Source organism: Labeo rohita, chromosome 5 (genome assembly GCF_022985175.1).
Source record: "Labeo rohita strain BAU-BD-2019 chromosome 5, IGBB_LRoh.1.0, whole genome shotgun sequence".
Classification (NCBI taxonomy): Eukaryota; Metazoa; Chordata; class Actinopteri; order Cypriniformes; family Cyprinidae; genus Labeo; species Labeo rohita.
The window spans coordinates 3,878,803-3,898,393 of NC_066873.1; the positions used below are offsets into that span (position 1 = coordinate 3,878,803).

Genomic DNA, 19,591 nt, shown 5'->3' on the forward strand with positions numbered 1-19,591 from the left:
CCCTGTGGCAATTTATGTATGTCACCACTGCTGTGAGAACCATTCGGATAAGGGCATAAAAACCCTGTATGTTTGCACAAACAAACAAACAAACAAAAAAAAAAAAACACTTTTAAGAGCCAGGACAGCTGCAAACAGCTCCAGGCAATTTCTGTGCAGTGTGAGCACCTATCCAACATGCTACACTGTTGTGATGACTTTGCACTTTATCTAGCTTCCCCGCTACTTCAGGGAGAAATTTCAAAGAGTGTTTCATCTGACTGAAAACATCCATAGCATTATCCTTGCTGCTGAAAATGATAGGACACTTCAATCCCGAAAGTGCGAGTGCGACTCATAACAGACAAACTTAACAGATACATCGTCCTCAAGTAAAAAGGTGCTAGGGACACCCCCGTTTCAAGTGTTTTGCAAAAACAAACTCCTTTCATCTTTCATTGTCTAGCCAAAATATTAGTTCCACACTAAACTCACATTATCGGCAGAGAGCGATAGAAAAGTTTACATTAAATAACCTGCTCTAGGGCAGGGGTCACCAGACCCAGTCCTGGAGGGCCGGTGTCTCTGCAGAGTTTAGCTCCAACCCTAATCAAACACACCTTAAGCAGCTAATCAAGGTCTTACTAGGTATACTTGAAACTTCCAGGCAGGTGTGTTGAGGAAAGTTGGAGGTAAACTCTGCAGGACACTGGCCCTTCAGGAACAAGTTTGGTGACCCCTGCTCTAGGGTATATTGGCTCTTCTGTACTATTTGGTTATCCATCAATTATCTGACTAAAATCTCACCTACAGTCTTTACTTTTTTACCAGGTGGCCAGATGTACTCCACACCTCAGGCGTCTGTTCCACAACCTCCGGCTGCTAGTGCCCAGACAGCCCCTGGACTGGCAAGCAGAACATGTTTTATGCGCTGCTCTGGCAAATCTAAAACACAGCACAGCGGAAACTACCAACAGAACTCAAACTTTGCCAACTACCAGAACTGCACCATTGTGAGGTCACACGTGCCTCATACCAACTATGGTACCTATGTTAAAGTGACACCCAAAATCCTTATCTTCCCCATCTTTGTGCAGGTAAATCTCCCATATTTTTTAAAATAAGTACAAGCATTAAATAGAAAACACTACTGAGATCTAGTAGTGATCTCTTCTGGGATGTGAAATGGTTTGCTTGTTTTGCTGCATGACACAGATTTCACATCGGAAATTAAAGGCAGCCTACTAGTACTAAACTTGTTTATAAAGTCCTTAAAAAGCATATTTATCCTCAATGCAAATGAATCAGTATTTAATGATTTTTCCCCCTTTTTTCAAAGTTTTTCTATAGAAAACATGTCACACAACTAGTCTGATGTAGTCTATGCACTGTATATACAAACACAATTTTAGAAATTGCAAGTTACAGTGTACTATTTCAGAGAATAATGTCGTAAGATGTGGCATGTTTACTGCGTGGGTTACTCTGTAAAGAGCAGTACTGCTAGTTCAGCAATTTGCTGAACATACACTGACCAAAATTATAAAGGCAACACTTATGTTTTTGCCCCCATTTTTCGTGAGCTGAACTCAAAGATCTAAGACTTTTTCTATGTACACAAAAGGCCTGTTTTTCTCAAATATTGTTCACAAATCTGTCTAAATCTGTGTTAGTGAGCACTTCTCCTTTGCCGAGATAATCCATCCACCTCACAGGTGTGGCGTATCAAGATGCTGATTAGACAGCATGATTACTGCACAGGTGTGCCTTAGGCTGCCCACAATAAAAGGCCACTCTAAAATGTGCAGTTTTATTACACATTCCCCAGTTGTCACAAGTTTTGAGGGAGCATGCAGTTGGCATACTGACTGCAGGAATGTCCACCAGAGCTGTTGCCCGTAAATTGAATGTTCATTTCTCTACCATAAGCCATCTAAAAAAGCATTTCAGAGCATTTGGCAGTACATTCAACTGGCCTCACAACCGCAGACCACGTGTAACCACACCAGCCCAGGACCTCCACATCCAGCATCTTTACCTCCAAGATCATCTGAGGCCAGCCAACCAGACAGCTGCTGCAACAGTCGGTTTGCATAAGCAAAGAATTTCTGCACAAACTGTCAGAAACCATCTCAGGGAATCTCATCTGCATGCTCGTCGTCATCATCGGGGTCTCGACCTGACTGTAGTTTGTCGTCGTAACTGACTTAAGCGGGCAAATGCTTACATTCGATGGTGTCTGCCACTTTGGAGAGGTGTTCTCTTCATGGATGAATCCCGGTTTTCACTGTACAGGGCAGATGGCAGACAGCGTGTATGGCGTCGTGTGGGTGAGCGGTTTGCTGATGTCAACGTTGTGGATCGAGTGGCCCATGGTGGCTGTGGGGTTATGGTATAGGCAGGCGTATGTTATGGACAATGAACACAGGTGCATTTTATTGATGGCATTTTGAATGCACAGAGATACCGTGACGAGATCCTGAGGCCCATTGTTGTGCCATTCATCCACTACCATCACCTCATGTTGCAGCATGATATGCACGGCCCCATGTTGCAAGAATAAACAATTCCTGGAAGCTGAAAACATCCCAGTTCTTGCATGGCCAGCATACTCACTGGACATGTCACCCATTGAGCATGTTTGGGATGCTCTGGATCGGCGTATGCTACAGCGTGTTCCAGTTCCTGCCAATATCCAGCAACTTCGCACAGCCATTGAAAAGGAATGGATCAACATTCCACAGGCCACAATCAACAACCTGATCAACTCTATGCGAAGGAGATGTGTTGCACTGCGTGAGGCAAATGGTGGTCACACCAGATACTGACTGGTTTTTGGACATAGACTTAGATCTTTGAGTTCAGCTCATGAAAAACAAAAGTGTTGCGTTTATAATTTGATTATAATAATGATTGTTTCTTCTTCAAATATGGAGGTAATATTATACAGTAAACGTAAACAAGCTATTAAGACAAAATTGGCTTACCTTGTAAACTGATTCTGAGTCTGTTTCTTTCTTTTCTGAAGCCTGTAGATCTGTGTAGTCCAAACAGAACACTGATGATCTCTGAGGAAATGATTTTATATGAGAGCAAGCATTTTTCTATCAAGGTAAGAGATACTCTGTATATTATGAATGCGCTTTTAGGGCATTTTACACAGGCAATTGTTATCCAGGACCATTCTAAATGCAGTGCAGTTTTATAAATTCATAAATGTGAGTTCAAGTGATTTTTTTTTTTACTGGAATACAATGAACTTTATGGAGAATATTACGTTTCTCTCTCTTTTTCCATCTAAAAAAATCTTAATATCTTTTTCACTTTGTCCATAAAATATGGCATTAGCCTAAACTGATTTGTGTTCTGTTTAACAGAGATATTGATTTAACAGTTTTAAAAGGACACAGCAAAGAAAGCTTATTTGTGACCCTGGACCACAAAACCTGTCTTATAAGTAGGACATGTATATTTGTAGCAACAGCCAAAAATACATTGTGTGGGTCAAAATGATTTTTCTTTTATGCCATAATAATGATATTAAATAAAGATCGTGTTCCATGAAGATATCTATTACATTTCTTACCATAAATATATCAAAACTTAATTTTTGATTAGTAACATGCTTTGCTAAGAACTTAATTTGGGCAACTTTAAAGGCGATTTTCTCAATATTTATATTTTTTTTGCACCTTCGGATTCCAGATTTTCAAATAGTTGTATCTCGAACAAATATTGTCCTATCCTAACAAACCATACATCAATGGAAAGCTTATGTATTCAGCTTTCATCAATTATTGATGTAAGTCAATTTCAAAATTAACCCTTATGACTGGTAGTGTGATCCCGGGTCACATTTTTATCATATGTAAAACACATATTGTTCATGTGAATCCTGGACTCAGAGAGTACTAACATTGGCTGTTGCTATGATACACAGACAGCAGAGCATCAGGAGTTATAAGAAAGATCAAGGGAGAGTAGAAAACAAGAGTGGTGTACAAAGTGGATCTTAGAGGAACAGAAGGAAAGGAAAGACAAAAGACATGTAACACAAAGGCTTCATGCACAGTAATTATGAACAAATAGCCACAATTTTTTACGATAATAATATATGTAAAAATATAATGTTGTAATAAACTATTAAGGCATTTATCCTATTAATGTATAAAACAAACTGTAATATTATTGTAGAGATAAAGCATGTCACACTGCATGATGTCCTTTCTAAACTTCACTATTGTTAAATTTCAACTACCCAAAGTAAAGACAAAAAAAAAAAAAAAAAAAAAAAAAAGATTTAAAAATTCAATTAAAGAGGCAAAGGCTATCAACCCCTGATTATATAAGCTATCTTCCTTAATTCATCGTACCTTTTGTTGTTTAATCTGTGAAATTAATGTAACCCCCCTAATTGGAGGCACACAAACTGAGGAATGTATGACTTTGGTAAGTTAGCAAACCAGAAAAAGTAAGGGGATAAAGACATGTTATATAACCTTTGCCCAGAAGGCTTCTCAAGCCAAGAACGGTATTGCATACAGAGAAGATTTCACACTGAGGAGTAAATAAAGCGTTTCATTATGCCAAGGGGCAAACTCTGTCCTTCATTTACTAATGCAATTTCAGTACATCAGCTGCAGGCTATATTACATGTGCCGGAGAAATAAATACCAGAGTCAGCATCTGGTCAGAGTGCTTCTGTCACAGTTTTTTTTTTTTTGGTATCATTTCATTATTCCAGTGAGATTGGTAAAATGGTCTCAAATTCATGATGATGATTTAATACTAAGGATAATTCTTTTCTCCTGTTGTGTGGTGTGCCTCTCTCTGGGTCTATAAGGATAACTTTCTTGCCTAACCAATCTGTTATTTGGAATGTTGTTCTTTGTTCTGGTCCGGGTATTTAATGGAAAGCGGCAAAAGAGCCATTACTGAATGGGGTTCTTACTGTGTATGTTTGGGTGTAGTACAATCCAAATAAAGTGCACAGTGAGTGATATTTAACGAGAAATTTTAATAAACATGGGAAACAAACTACACATTTACAGTGAATGAGATCAAACCAAGAACTAAGGAAAGGAAAAAATTCTGCATTCTTCTGAATTGTTGTAACTAGTAGATTACGTGGAGTCTGGTGTTACCACAAAGTTATTTGTGGATATACTGAAGGTCAAATAAAATGTATTGTTGTTATTATTATTAAACTGAAAGCTCATGTATGAATGGAGCAGTAGGCACTTCATCTGAGACCTTTAGCTATATCAACATGACTAAGGAAACTACACTATTTGTTATGAGCAAGCAGTAGGCGACCATTTTAACCCCACAACCTCATGTGCAACATCAGGTCCCTGTAGAACAACTGATTGAAGAGTAAGGGAATATTCCAGAATATTCCAATTATCCAAATTAGAAACAGAATGAAACTGATAGATATCTAAATTCTATAACTGGATTCAGATGAAGCATGAAACTAAAATCAAACTAAAACTAAATAAACAAATATAGTGAACTTTAGAAGCACCTTTGTGGTTGGGGACACAGTCACTGCATCTAAAACTGAATGCTTCCCTACTCTGTTAGAATGTGTAAAATAGTATGTCAAAAGATTATTCATCTTTTTGATAAAAACATGGTAAGTATTCTCTTAACCTGTGTTAACAGAATAGAACAGACATAGAAAAGGAAACAAGGTGTAATAATTACATTCAAGGCACATGTCTTTTCTTTGCTTCTTCCAATCTGAGAAATTGTTCACATGTGCATACGCATTCATAGCCCTCATTACTGTCCCATGATTACTCTGATTGGCTCAGTTGGTGTAGGATGGATGAACAAGTAAATTGTGTTTATAACTATATATTGCAGTTCACATATTAGTTTGATAAACTGTTCTCTTGTTCTCTTATTCCAGTTCAAGCACTGGCTGCATGTATCACTTGTTTTATATATGACTCCATATGTTTTGCATCATCTGCATTAGATCCATTTTTGCTAAGTTCTCTCTCTCTTGTACTCTCTCTCCAGGTAACAATCTTTATATACACAGATCTGATGTTGGTGACCAGAGAGGATGAACTGGGACGATGTAACGTCCTTCAAAACCCGCTGTATCTCAGACAGCTGCAGCTGCAGTATGGTGAGTGACAACTACACACATAGTCACACAAATGCATAACATAACATTTCACATTTACTCTTTGGGTGTTTGTCCCTCAGTGTCAACATTTAATGTACAATTTAGGCACTTCATCAGGCACTTCCTGTCATCCACCCGACCTCCAAACAAAGACAGGCAAGGGAAAGTGACACAGATAAGTGCATTTACCATGAACAGGGACAGAACAATATGAACAACAAGAAAGAGGTAGACAATGCATGGGGTATCCAGATGGAGTGCTTGATGAACCATTGTAGTCCCTTCATAACATTGCACCCAGCAAGTTGACACAAGTTGGAGGTGATACCTTGAATGTGTTGAAAGCCAGATTTAGACCATTCAATACTGAAGCTGATGAGCATGGGTTGCAAAGCCGGATGAAAAAGGCAGAGCTATGAGACCAGCATCTAGATAGTCTTGGCAGTGCACTAGAAGATCAGATCCCACTTGTTTCATTGTTGTGTCTAGTCTTCTTACAGGAAGCAAACACAGAAAAGGAGGGTATATAAAGTGCTTGCATCAATATTTGAAAATATACAGCATCAGAGCAGGTGAGTAGTAGTGGATGAATGCACACCAGACAATAGGTAAACACAGCTGTGGTTGGCAGTCAAAAGAGAAATGACGGGAATATTATAAAAAAAACAATAAACAGAGATGGATGAGTGTCAACACAATAGAAAGGCATATCAAATAAGAGGAAGGTCTAGGACCTGAGAAATCAAAGAAGGACCATTAAGCTAGAAAACTGCAGAAAGAAGATAGTCTAAAATATACTATCTATTTTAAATATATTAGACCTGGTTGTAGACTAGACAATGTGGTATTTAAGGTGTCCACGATTGTCTGGGCAATGGCTGACAGGTGTATATATGGTTGGAAATTAAGGGAGAGTGAGCAGAGAGTGGGAGGAGGCCGAGAGTCTAATGGAGGTGCGACAAAAATACACTCATGGTATTACTCGTATTTTTATACTTTACACATTACTGATGATCAAGAAGGCCACACACTATTAGGAACCAAGAGGATGTAACTTAGCAGAATGATTGGTGTAAAAAGTATGTTTTTGTTTTATGTAATATAGAATATCTGTGCAGATATTCATATATATATATATATATATATATATATATAATGAGGCTTTTGTTTCCTTTTTTCACAGTGGTGGAGAGGATATATGTCACCAGCCTATAACACTGTCATAACTTAGTCAAAAAGGTTTAATGTTATAGCACACTCTGAAATTGTCAAAAAGCAAAGAGTGACATCTGCTGTTGAATTTAGATATTTATTTAAACTTCAACCATCACACTCGCTTTTTGGAATGTAGTATTTATGAAAATGAATACTCTTTATCATACATTACCAACTTTTTTCAGCAGAAGTCCTTAAAATATGAACTCGAAATAATATATATATATATATATATATATATATATATATATATTTTTTTTTTTTTTTTTTTTTTTTTTTTTTCTGGCTGAAATAGGGTGAAGGTTGGGTAGCTAGTATCATCACTACCATGTAAAAGCCATTGCATAAATGTCTTAACTACTTAGTGAGATCAGTGTGTATGTATGAGCATGTGACAGGATGACAACTGCAGAACAGCTAGGGAAAGAACCTGCAGGTGTCTCACAGACAGAGGACTGTACGACTGTCTCCTCTGATCAGACCATCTGCTAAGTGTTTGAATAATGGCATTAGATTGGTTATGTAAAAAAGACTGGAAGAATACGTTTTTGAAAGTGAGTATTTATCCAAATGGTTTTACAGATCATTATTTATGTATAGTTGAAATTAGTTTAAAAAAGTTAATATGTAATAGGTATTATTGGCAATGCTAAATAATTGCAAAATGCAGTCTTCTGTGAAAATGTAATCTATAGTGCACTGGTGGATTGCTGGTAAGAGAGAAGCACAGATTGGACTCTTTTGTCAAAATTATACTTAAAAGGAGTACAATTGTACAGAAAAAGGAAGGCTTTGAAAGCTATGAGTATGAGTAGTATATATAAAACTGTTGAAACATTATTTACATATATTTCTTGTGTTCTGCAGAGGAAAGAAAATAACATGAGTTTGGAACAGCCTGAAGTTTTTTACATGTTAATGATGTTTCTACTTTAATGTTGAGTGGAGGAAGAGAATTGGAAGTTAATTTTACAATAGACTTCCTACTAAATTTTATAAACAATTGAAGAACTTACTAAAATGACTTGATTAAAATGGAGTTGTGCCAATATATAGACTGATAAAAGCAGTTATCTGCAGATTATTTAAAATAAAATTTAGGGTTATCAAAGTTAACACAATAACACATAAAAAAAAAAAAAAGTTAACGCATGACCCTATGATTCACTTGTGCAGGGTTGCCAAATCCAGGGTTTTACAGTGTAATTTGCTGTAATTTGTTTTTTTTTTTGAATGCCATGATGACAAAAACAATAACACATGTTAAGACATTCTTGTCTTTCTCATACTTTTGCCGTGGGTTGGTTTTAGTCCACAGCTGAAAAAAAAAAAAAAAAATGTTATTGGGCTAGTTTTGTTTTGGAGACCTGGCAACCCTGCAGCAGTTTTGCCCTTTGCTGACTCAGTTCAAGTGGCAGCATGAGCGTGAGTCATCTCTTCCATTTTACTACAAGTTATAGCACAGAATAAACAGGAATGAACATTAGAATGTTTGTTTAAACGTGCCGCTTAATGTTACATTTACCTCGGCGAAGTAATGAAGCATTCACTCTTCGTTAGCAAACTATAAAAATCACTAGAAAGGAGATTAATTAGGTTACTGTTAATTATTTTTGTATGTTTAAATAAATATAGACAAGATTTTAAGAAAACTATCGAATGTGCAATTGAAATATTCCTATAAAACGTTTATTTAGATGTGCTTCTTATTTGAGGAAATAAAAATTAGTTTGAATATAAAATTTGGGTTCTGTTGTTAATGTTAGCTTTTAATACTGCCGTAGCTAATGTAACAGCTGAGAGGATTACTGTATAGTTTACATGTTGGCCTACCTGAAACATATTACTTTAGAATATTTTTGCGTGGGCATAACATTTATGTTAAAGGGGTCATCGGATGCAAAATTCACTTTTTCATGTTGTTTGAACATTAATGTGTGTTGGCAGTGTATGTACACATCTACCCTATAATGATAAAAATCCATGCAGTGGTTTTTAATTAATCTGTAAAAATAATATCTCCTTTTTCAAATTGAGCCATTCTCAGAGGCCGCTCCCACGATAGTTGATTGACATGAGCGTCTTACTTCAGATCAGCTGTAACAGTTCGACCTCCATTGTTTCGATGCCAGAGCAGGGATGTAAGTTAGACAAGAATATCTCCGACTGAGCGATTGAGGTGTTGCTGCTGGATGTAATAATGAACATAGTGGTCATCATTTACTCCCGACATCTGAACTGCTGAAGATGCAGTGGATTACATTTGTTTGTGAAGGGAATGCGGCTCCTGATCTACATATATCCGTCTATGTTCGTGCAAAGCATTCGTGATCCAGCTTCACTTAAATCAGAAGTAAGTATAAGGGTTTTTTTTTATGAATCTTTGCGATCGCCTTTCCTAATAACGTGCGAGTTAGCAAGTTTAGTGACTAAACGCGGCTAAATGCGGCTAAAGTAAACAGGCTCCTTACTCCAGAGAGAGAAGAGAGGGGCGGGGCGAGCAGAGCTCATTTGCATTTAAAGGAACAATCCCTCAGAATGGGATGATTTTTGCAGAGCTCATTTTGACAAGGTACAAAGGGTGTTGTTTTACACAACCATTGAGAAATTTTAACGAAACTATATTATAGACTTTTCATTAAGACCCTAAAGAATCATATCAACTTGGTGGGAAAATGGGCATCCGATGACCCCTTTAAGTAAAAAAAGAACAACGGTAGGCTCATATTTTATATAAATTACCATTAGCCTAGATAGAAGGTAAATTCAGTGCTGTAAAAAAAAAAAAAAGGTGTTCATTGTTAGGTCATCTAATGCTTTAAGCAGTGTTAATGAATGCTAATTTTATTGTAACGCAGCTAGAATCTTAAAAGGCTGATTGCATATACACTCACTCAGGGTATTGTCAAGGTTCGATAAAGCACCTGGGTGTGTGTGACGGAGACATTAATCAAAGCTTTACTCTGCAATTGAACGTGCTAAGCTCTCAGAAACCTCTGTGCTCAGTAGGGTTCATAAAATGGATCGACTGTATCACATCTTTCTCTTGAAAATATCCCTTAGATTCTCAATGGGGTTCAGGTCAGGCTTGTTGGCTGGCTAATCAAGCACAGTAATATCATGGTCAGCAAACCACTTGAAAGTAGTTTTGGCACTGTGGGCAGATGCTAAAGTCCTGCTGGAAAAGGAAATCAGCATCTCTATAAGGCCTGTCAGCAGATAGAAGCATAAAATGCTCCAAAATCTCCTGGTAGATGGCTGCATTGACTTTGGCATTGACCTTTTCCTGAAGACGTTTCCTGAGTGTGGTGACTCTTGATGCGCTGACTCTTGCTTCATTCCACTCCTTGTGAAGCTGTCCCATTTGTTTGAATCAGCTTTACTTGACAGTTTTCTCAAGCTTGCAATCATCTCTGTTGCATGTGCACCTTTTTCTACCCAATTTCTTCCTTTCAGTCAACTTTGCATTTAATATGCCTTGATACAGCACTCTGTAAACAGCCACCTCTTTCAGTAATGACCTTCTGAGACTTACCCTCTTTGTGGAGGGTGTCAGTGATTGTCTTCTGGACCATTGCCAAGTCAGCAGTCTTCCCCATTATTGTGGTTTCAAAGAACAAGAGATACCTGGAATTTATACTGTAGGGATAGACATTTAATGAAACTCAAATGTAAAAATTCTAATATTTTGAGATACTGGATTTTTGACTTACATTAGCTGTAAGCTTTAGTCAAAATTAAAACAAAAAAACTTTTGAAATGTTTCACTTTACATGTAATGAATCTAGAATATATGAAAGTTTCAGTTTTTGAAATAAGTTACAAACAAAACATTTTAAGTTGCAAACAAAAAAAACTTTTTCACTATATTCTAATTTTTTAAGATGCACCTGTATACCAGTGCATTTGTTTTGTCTCAAGATGCACACCAGTAGTGTGTCTTTCTAAGGCCCATGTATAAAAATTACTTAAATGTTCTAATTGAACTATGGCCTCATCCTGGTTTAGGCTAAGCCCTGTCTATAAAACCGGGCCTGTAAATTACATGACATTACTATTTTTGTCAGCACTGAATAAGAAGGGGATTTAATAGGTTAAATACCACCCTTAATTGTCAGTTATCTGGTAGTCACCTGCATGATGACAGATTAGGCCCATCTGTTGCTGAATTCAAGTTAATTAGTGTTTTATCAAGTTTCATTCCTAAAACCTTCATTGGGGTCTGCTTAGTTTTGCTACATTAAATCATTTTGTCATCAAATTTATTTGTTTGTTTGTAGTGACAAATGCAGTTCAAAATTCCAGTTGCTGGAATGTTTTATTGTACAGGTTCATATAAAGAGTATTAATTCTAAAGAGAGAGACAGATGATTTTCTGAGATAACATTTCTAGGTAAATGTGTACTCATTTATGCTGAGTATTTTATATATAACAGTCTGTTCAAGCAGTGGTTCTTCAGAAGAAATTAGAATAATCTGTTTAGAGGAAATCTAGATTGTACCGAGGTACGTATTGACACAGTGAATTCTAATTTATTTGGCTGTTTAACACATGTGATGACCCTGGAGCAGTGCATTTTACTAATTCATTCAAACTGAATTTTTACCTGGGATATAAAGCCAAATGGACACACTGTATATTAGGAATCTGTAGGTATCTGACAATTCAATTCAAATTGATTCTCGGGGTCACGATTCGATTAAAAATCGATTCACAATTTTTTGAATTTAATCATGATTCATAGTTTTTCATCACATTTTGTGTGCACAGTGGACACCAAATGCATCTGTATTTTGATACAAAAACACACCAGTCTATAGTATAGGTAGTCCTGACTCAGGAAATAAAAATAACTGTTATCTTCCTAATAAATTAAAAATATTTTACAGTTCCAATTAGTGATGTGCCCGAATCCCAGTACCCTGTTTTGAAAGGAAAATGAAATGTACTACAGAACCCATAAATGGAATAAATAAGAGATGAGAGGGAAAAAAAATGCTTTGCCTCACAATTATGTTAATTATCCTGTATATAAATTTCGGGCATCAGGGAGCCATTATTAATATGCTCGCTTTTTACTTTCACTTTCGAGATTCGCAATCGCATATACTCTGTGTATATTAGGGAGCGGCAGTACTTACCACACATTTCACAAGATTAGATGTTTGTCAGTGGTGCTCAGGATCTGCAAATCATTCGCAATGATCCTAGCAGTCACCTCTCCTTACTCTGTTTATGTGGTAACTGGTAAGAGAAATTGTAAGGTAACAGGTTACTGCTAAGCGGTTAACCATGTCTGTTAGTGGATCCATAAAACGTGTTTTCCTTTTCCTTGCCTTCGCATGCCTACGGCGCATGCTCTGCTGCGACGACACACATTCAGTCAATGTTCCATGGTGGTGTCACGTCTTTGTCTATAGTCGGTTTGTTGTACCAGCTTGTTTGTACTAGTGTGCCGTACTAGTGTACCAGTGTTTGTCACATCGTTCTACTGATTGTCAAGAATGAGGAATTTAAGCACACTCATCGTAATTACGCTCATAACATTATGGATTATACACAACAATCTGGCGCTGGCATTACTAACCAGCGACCAGAAACTACTTACCTACAGCCGGGCGGATCTCCTTCAGCTCCGATCCTCTGCACTCTGCCAGCAAAAACCACCAGTTGCACTTCCACCAGAGATCAAACTAAGACGAAGAGGCAGACGAGGAGGTGTAAGAACTAGACTTCGAAAGCGTCCCTTCAGGCCCCCTCTCCCTTCCATCATATTAGCGAACGTCCGTTCGCTCAGGAACAAAATGGACCTGCTGCACGCCAAGTGCTCCATGGAGAGAGGCTACAAGGATGCCTGCATCATCGTGCTCACCGAAACCTGGCTGGACGAGGAGGTCCCGGAGTCTGAGGTCAGTCTTGATCATTTCACCATCCTAAGAGCCGACAGGACCCATCAGTCAGGCAAAGTGAGAGGTGGTGGGATCTGCATCTATGTCAACAACAGATGGTGCGATAACATCAAGATCCATAACAGGATCTGCACACCAGATGTGGAGATGATGACTGTGAGTCTGCGTCCCTTCCACCTCCCGAGAGAATTCCAGACGGTGGTTGTTACCTGTGTTTACATCTGTCCGAGTGCCAACGCTAGGGTAGCAGCAGAGCTAGTAGCCGACAACGCTAACACCATGCTAGCCGCCTATCCAGAGGCTCCGGCGTTTATCCTGGGGGATTTTAATAACTGCAGGCTTAACGATGTTCTGCCATCCTTCCATCAGTTCGTGGATGTTCCAACGAGGAAAGAGAACACTCTGGACCTGTGCTACGGCAATGTTGCCGGTGCTTACACTGCACGGGCCTTCCCGCCACTTGGTTTCTCTGATCACAACGTCATCTTCCTCCTCCCGCAGTATAAACCGAAACTGAAACGGATCAAACCAACAATCTATAGCGCCACCCTCTGGTCGGAGGACGCTATTGAACAACTTCAGGGCTCTCTAGCCTGCACAGATTGTGGTATTTTTTAGGGCACCTTGGACGAGAGGGTATCTACCATCACTGACTATATTAAGTTCTGTATTCACACCACCATCCCCACCAGAACTGTCAAAAGATACCCCAACTCCAAACCCTGGATTACCCCTCACATAAAATATGCACTAAAAGAAAAACGGGCAGCATTTAAGAAGAAGGACTGGGTCACTCTTAAAATACTCAACAGACAAATAAAGAATGATATTATTAGAGCCAAAATGCAATACAAAAACAAACTGGAGCAGGAGTTTAGCAACATGAACACAAAACAAGCATTCCAGAAAATCAAAAAACTTACAGGTCAAGAACAAAATCACCATCATCAATCAAGTCCGGATCCTCTTTATCTTGCAAACACCCTGAACAGTTTCTTCAACCGGTTTGAACACCCATGACCACACCCCTACCTGTGAGGAACTTCTCAGAACCCTCCCCATCCATGAACCTCAACACCCGCCTTTCACAGAGGAGGATGTACAGTGGCAGCTGGCCAGGTGCAAAGTTGGCAAGGCACCAGGGCCAGACGGCATCCCGGCAAAGGTGCTGAAGTGCTGCGCAATGGAGCTCTCCTCCATCTTTCACTCCATCTTCTGGGAATCCTACAGGACAGCAATAATACCCACCCTTTGGAAAACATCAACCATTACACCTGTACCCAAGAAACCCCACCCCTCAGAGCCCAACCAGTATCGTCCAGTTGCACTCACCCCAATAGTCATGAAATGCATGGAGAAAATCATACTGCAACTCATCCTACCTACTGTCAGCACACAACTGGATTCATACCAATTTGCATACCGGCCGAAAAGGGGGACAGAGGACGCAGTGGCATGCCTTCTCCACTCCCTCCTTCACCACCTCCAGACTCCTCATAACTTTGCTTCAGTTCTGTTTGTTGATTTCAGCTCCGCATTTAATACAATCCAGCGACATCTACTCATCAAGAAACTACAGCACCTGAACGTCACCCCTCTTCTCATTCACTGGATAAATAACTTTCTCAGCAGCAGGCCACAGACAGTGAAAATAGGGATAACAACATCATCAACCATCATCACCAACACTGGAGCCCCCCAGGGCTGTGTACTTAGTCCCTTCCTGTATACACTTTACACAAATGACTGCCAGAGTTCACTACCTAATACCACCTACTACAAATATGCAGATGACACAGCCATAGTAGGTCTACTAAAAGATAACAGCTCCATCACAGCATACCACCAGTCCATCACAGATTTCACACTGCGGTGCTCTGATAACTATCTTCAACTTAACACTGACAAGACAAAAGAACTGGTCATCCATGCATCAAAATCACCTCCTGGATTCACCCATATCACCATCCATGGTCAACCAGTTGAACAGGTCAGCACTTTCAAATACCTTGGACTCACCATTGATAATAAGCTCAACTTCAATGAACATGTCACCATCACACAGAAACGTGCACAACAGAGACTGTATGCGATACGCAAATTAAGATCTCTGCATGTCGCCCCCATCTCCTTTTGCTACTTTACAAAAGCATTATCCAACCTCTTCTACTTTACTGCTCCCCATGTTTCTTCACCATACTAAGTGTCACCAGTAAGAACAAACTCATTAAATTCTCACACTTAGCATCTAAGATAATACAGCTTCCCACCCCCAGCCTCACTGATGCAAATGACACAGCTACCACACGTCTTGCCCGCACCATAGCAAGCAGCCCTGATCATCCCCTGAACCGGTTCTTCACTCTACTTCCGTCTGGCCGCAGATACAGAGCCTTGGACTGGAAAAAAGCCCACTTTAAGAAAAGTTTTGTACCATCCGCCATCACTGCTCTAAACAAACTCTTGTGACAATTATCCCTCCTTTGTGTAATGTTTGTCTGCACTGTTCACCTTTTGCCTGCACTGTGTTGAGGAGGGGGGGAAACTAGAGGGGGGAAGGGTGGTGTGTGTTCATATGTTATATGTGATATGCTATATGTCATATGTTATGTTGCTGCTATATCTTGTATTTTCTGGAAATATGACGACTGTGTGAAAAAGAATATCCTTATGGGACAATAAAGACTATTTATCTATCTATCTATCTATCTATCTATCATCTAAAATACAGATTTAGGTGCATCCCTACTTCCCATGATAACAAAAGATCAATAACTACTTGCCCTCACTGAAAATGGGGCAGGATGTATTTGTTTTTCTTCCTCCTTTTCTGTTGCTGTTTTTTTTTTCTGACAACATCTTGTTATTATTATTAAGCCTTAATTATTATTAGAAATTAACTAGAAAATACATTTTTGAAATTTGTGAATCGATGTGAATCGCCAGAAGACTGAATCGCGATTCAAATGTGAATCGCATTTCCCCCAACTCCTACTGTATATGCATATTGTTGTTCATTTGGTTTATTTTTCACCACATTATATTTTCACCACTTGAAGAAACAGTACACAAATGTGAATTAAAGACACAAAGAGGACCTGCTAAAACACTCTTAATTTTAAACATGAATGTTATCAGGGTAACATTGTGTAGGCGCCAAATACAATATGGGACACTACACTTCAAGTGCACTTTCCCTAAGAGTAAATAGGGCAGGGGATCTATTTATAGTATGCTAAAAAACTCTTTTGGGATTCATGTTGCCTTTTTTTTTTTTTTTATTATGATGTCTGTTTGTTTCCTCAGATCACAGTGAAGAGCTGCGATTTTACTTGATCCACATGACTGAGGTGAGTTACACTTTTGTTTGTATGTTTATGAATGATGAGGTTTTCTGTCCTATAGTAATAATTTCAAGTTTTTTTTTTTTTTTTTTTTGGATCAGAATTTCACTATTTTGTCCTTGTCCCTCATAACTATATAGTACCCCCTAACTTTATAGTAAATAATATAAACAGTATTTGTATATGTGTTTATTTTTATGTTTTTATTTTTATTTATGTTTTTATTTTTTTAATAACAGGATCACTGCTGACCAATACTGTTTTCCTTACTATCACATCAAGCATTTTAGAAAACATTTTTTTTTTTTAACGAGTTTTGCTACTACTACTACCACTACCACCACCACCACCACAGCTACTACTACTACTACTACCATTACCACTGTTAGTTTTTCCTGTAGCTTCCCCAACGCCATATGTATACTTGTTTAGTAGTTCACCTAATACAACATTGTATTTGCGATGTGAAGAGCTTGGGTACGAGTGAAACAAGTCATGTAAAAAAAGCTGAAAAACTTGTTAAAATGTCATGGTTGCTTCAGCAAATGTATTTTTTACCTGACATTTGCTTTTGTTAACACCATCTGTTACATTTAGGGAAGAGTTTAGCATAGGTGCAACATTATTTTCAAACTTGATAGAGCTTTAAACTTTTAGTGCCACTCACCAGACACTTCATTTACAATTTGCCATGACATTAACAACAACCAAGGTAATAAAACATTGTCAGATTGACATTTATTTGTTCCTAATAAATACTGAGCATGCTTTTTTGTAGCACTCGATATTTCACCTTGAATGTGTTGTGAAACATGCAGGGAGCAACAAAATATTTTTTTTCCAGAGCCTGGGTTGCAAATGTGAGTAAAAGTGTCAGTGCATCAGTGTTTTGGTATAACATTTATAACTAGTTAATATGTTGACTTTGTTAAACTGCTTGGAGTTAATATTCTTTTATTTATTTATTTTTTATTTTTTTAATTAAAGCAAAACCTTGGTCTCTGCTTAAATATGTTGCAAATATCATTGTGTTTCAAATGTAAAAAAGGTTTGTGCTAGAGACACATTTTACATACCACTGACATCACATTGGAAATGTAAAGTGTGACCTCATATTTATATTGTTCAGGGCACTTTGTGTAATCATGTAGTTTAGCATTCACCTAATAGACTAAATCACAGCCTTAATTCAGTTGCAAACAGAATCAATGCAATGCAAGTGTTTCCTTTTGGAATATGTAACACCCCTATTTTACACTTCTAATTACACAACTCTAAAAAATTACAGTGCCCCCCACAAATATTGGCACCCTTGGTAAATATGAGCAAAGGCAGCTATGGAAATAAATCTGCATGGTTTATCCTTTTGATTGTTCATTTAAAAAAAAAAAAAAAAAAAATTCTAATCTTTTTTTGAAGTAAAAAGATAAAAAGTGTGTGTGTGGGGGGATCTCATTATGAAATATTCACGTTGGCCGGAATTATTGGCACCCAATTATTGCAAAGTCTTTTTCCCAAGATAACAGCTCCTATTTTCTCCTGGTGAGTTTGGAGAACACGAGATCAGAAAGCATTCCTTCATATAGAATCTCTCCAGATCCTTCAGATTCCCTGTTCCATGTTGGTGCTTCTCCTCTTCAGTTCACAGTTCACCCCACTCATTTTTTAAAGAGTTCAGGTCAGGGAACTGGGACGGCCATGGCAGAAGCTTCATTTTGTCCTCAGTGACACATTTTTGTGTTTGTTTTGGATTATTGTCCTGATGGAATATCTAAACACGGCCTGTTATAAGATTTCTAACAGAGGCAGTCAGGTTTAGTTTTTTTTTATCTGTTAGTATTTGATAGAATCCATGATGCCATGTATCTAAACAAGATGTCCAGGATTTCTGGCAGAAAAATAGGCCCAGAACATTAAAGATCCAGCAGTTTACTTAAATGTGGGCATGGGGTACTTTTTATCCCTTTTTGCACCAAACCCATCTTGAGAGTTTGCTGCCAAAAAGCTCTTTTTTTAGTTTCATCTGACCATAGAAACCAGTCCCGTTTGAAGTTTTAGTCGTATCTGACAAATAAATATTTTGGAATTTGTTTTTGGATGAGCAAGCAGGATTTCTCTTGAAACCCTCCTAAACAACATGAGATGATGGAGGGGCTATTTGAATTATTTTTTTTTTTTTAGGTTTTCTGGCCCCAAGACTCAACTAATCTCTGCAATTCTCCAGCTGTGATCCTTGGAGAGTCTTTGGCCACTTGGAGTCACATGTCCTCTTCTAGGCAGATTTGTAACATCTTCGAACTTCTTAATTATTGCCCTGATGGTGGAAATGGGGATTTTCAATGCTTTAGCTCTTTTCTTACAGCCACTTTCTATTTTGTGAAGCTCAGGAATCTTGTTCAGCACATCAGAACTATGTTCTTTGTTACTCCTTATGTTACTCCTTGTGATGGACAATAAAGGGAATTTGGCCTTTGTGTTCCTCATTTTTAAAATCCTATGCAACAGGAAGTTATACTGGACAGTTTCATGCTCCTAGCTCCACCCTGGTGTGCCAAAAAAAGTAAATATGAATGGGAATTTATTTCAGAGATATTTTACTCATAAGAATTTCTAGGGGTGCCAGTAATTGTGAGCAATGTGAAGTAAAGAAAGAACATTTATTTCATAATGAGATTTCCCCCCCAATTTCCATTGTTTTACTTCAGTGAAAGTTTAGGATTTTGTGATTTTTTTTTTTTTTTTTTTTTTTTTTTGATGAAAGATCAAAAGGATAAACAATGCAAATTTATTTCCACAGCTGCCTTTGCTCATATTTACCAAGTGTGCCAATATTTGTGGAGGGCACTGTATAGCATCCCTTGATACTTCCCCCGATTGTCTACGATTGCTATTGATGTTATTACTAGCTCATCAGTGATCATAAATTCCGGGAACAGGGTTGAAAACCACTGATCTATTGGATCGATCAGGAGCGAGCATCTGTTGTGCTGTGTGACGAATA

At 38.1% G+C, this 19,591-nt stretch overlaps 1 protein-coding gene across 2 annotated transcripts in view; it reads left to right on the top strand.

Moving 5' to 3' along the window:
- Positions 1-19,591, top strand: part of rgs3a (regulator of G protein signaling 3a) — a 161,245-nt gene that overhangs the window by 37,051 nt on the left and 104,603 nt on the right. For both annotated transcript variants that reach the window (XM_051110231.1, XM_051110233.1), the window contains 4 exons: positions 811-1,076; positions 3,008-3,091; positions 6,010-6,121; positions 16,553-16,596. In XM_051110231.1, the coding sequence (XP_050966188.1) occupies positions 811-1,076; positions 3,008-3,091; positions 6,010-6,121; positions 16,553-16,596 (506 nt within the window). The remainder of the gene's footprint in view (positions 1-810; positions 1,077-3,007; positions 3,092-6,009; positions 6,122-16,552; positions 16,597-19,591) is intronic.